The sequence below is a fragment of the Penaeus monodon genome, chromosome 23, assembly GCF_015228065.2.
Source record: "Penaeus monodon isolate SGIC_2016 chromosome 23, NSTDA_Pmon_1, whole genome shotgun sequence".
Taxonomy (NCBI): domain Eukaryota; kingdom Metazoa; phylum Arthropoda; class Malacostraca; order Decapoda; family Penaeidae; genus Penaeus; species Penaeus monodon.
In genome coordinates this window covers 39,792,651-39,793,664 of record NC_051408.1, presented here as the reverse complement: position 1 = coordinate 39,793,664, position 1,014 = coordinate 39,792,651, and the positions used below count along the sequence as shown (strand labels likewise).

Below are 1,014 nucleotides of genomic sequence, written 5' to 3'. Positions count from 1 at the left end.
TTGAGTTGTTTATCATCGGTGAATTGCAGTGTCTGCAGACATAAAATGAATTTTCGATATTTAAGTACAAACTCGAATGAATAATTTTTCCCATAGTCCATTCCATCGGTAGAGCTGTTATTGATGATATCTCACAGCTTTCACCTATTGTATAATTAGGTGCTGAATTGTGATAGACTGAAATAACTGTAATAATGTCATTTCGTTTCATAGTCAGTAGTGATAGGAAATACAGGTAATGATACATAAATTAAAGGACGACATTTATTCGTTTGTTATTTGTATCCTTAATATTTTAAAGGTAAGGTTATCGGCCGTACCTTCCACTGACGCGTCCGGAAGATACTACGCCAACGGGGCCTCCGAAGGAATCCCCCACACTGGAACCTCCGAAGGAGCTTCCTACTGAGCTGACTCCCCCGAAGGAACCTCCCACACCGGTGCCTCCGAAAGAGCTTCCACCTCCGATGAAACCTCCAGCGCTTCCGCCGTGGCCTTCAATAACACCTCCGGAGTAGCCACCTGCAGGGAGCACACCGTGTCCAACGAGGTGACCTGCGTCAACTCTGCCTCCGCCGAAGCCACCATGGCCTCCGCCTCCTCCGATGAAGCTACCTCCCCCAACACCTGCTCTTCCTCCTCCAATAAAATTGCCTCCTACGAAACCTCCTTGTCCTCCGGAGATGGCGCCTCCAACAGCTCCACCTCCAAAGCTTCCACCACGGGAAGCATAGCTTCCATCAGTCACAGCTCCACACACCACTCCCAGCAGGACAGCCGCCTTTACCTACAAGATGGTAGGGATATTGTATTTGCGTGCATATATAAGAATATGTTTAATTTCACACCCATGATACTGTATAGTTAAAGAGTGTAAAAGAAATAACAAGACCAGTAACAATAAAGCTACTGTTAGTATCATTCAGTAACGGTACTACATGTAGTAAATAAAAAAGGAGATTAACTAATTTTACAAGATTTTCTCTCGACAACGTTGCGTTTAAATAAAGTGAA

The 1,014-nt window shown here is 44.6% G+C and overlaps 1 protein-coding gene across 1 annotated transcript in view; it reads right to left on the bottom strand.

Annotated features, from left to right (window-relative positions):
• Window positions 1-307: 307 nt before the first annotated feature.
• Window positions 308-1,014, bottom strand: part of LOC119588039 (acanthoscurrin-2-like) — an 818-nt gene continuing 111 nt past the window's right edge. The window contains exon 2 of the mRNA XM_037936737.1: window positions 308-787. Coding sequence (XP_037792665.1) covers window positions 308-787 — 480 coding nt within the window. The remainder of the gene's footprint in view (window positions 788-1,014) is intronic.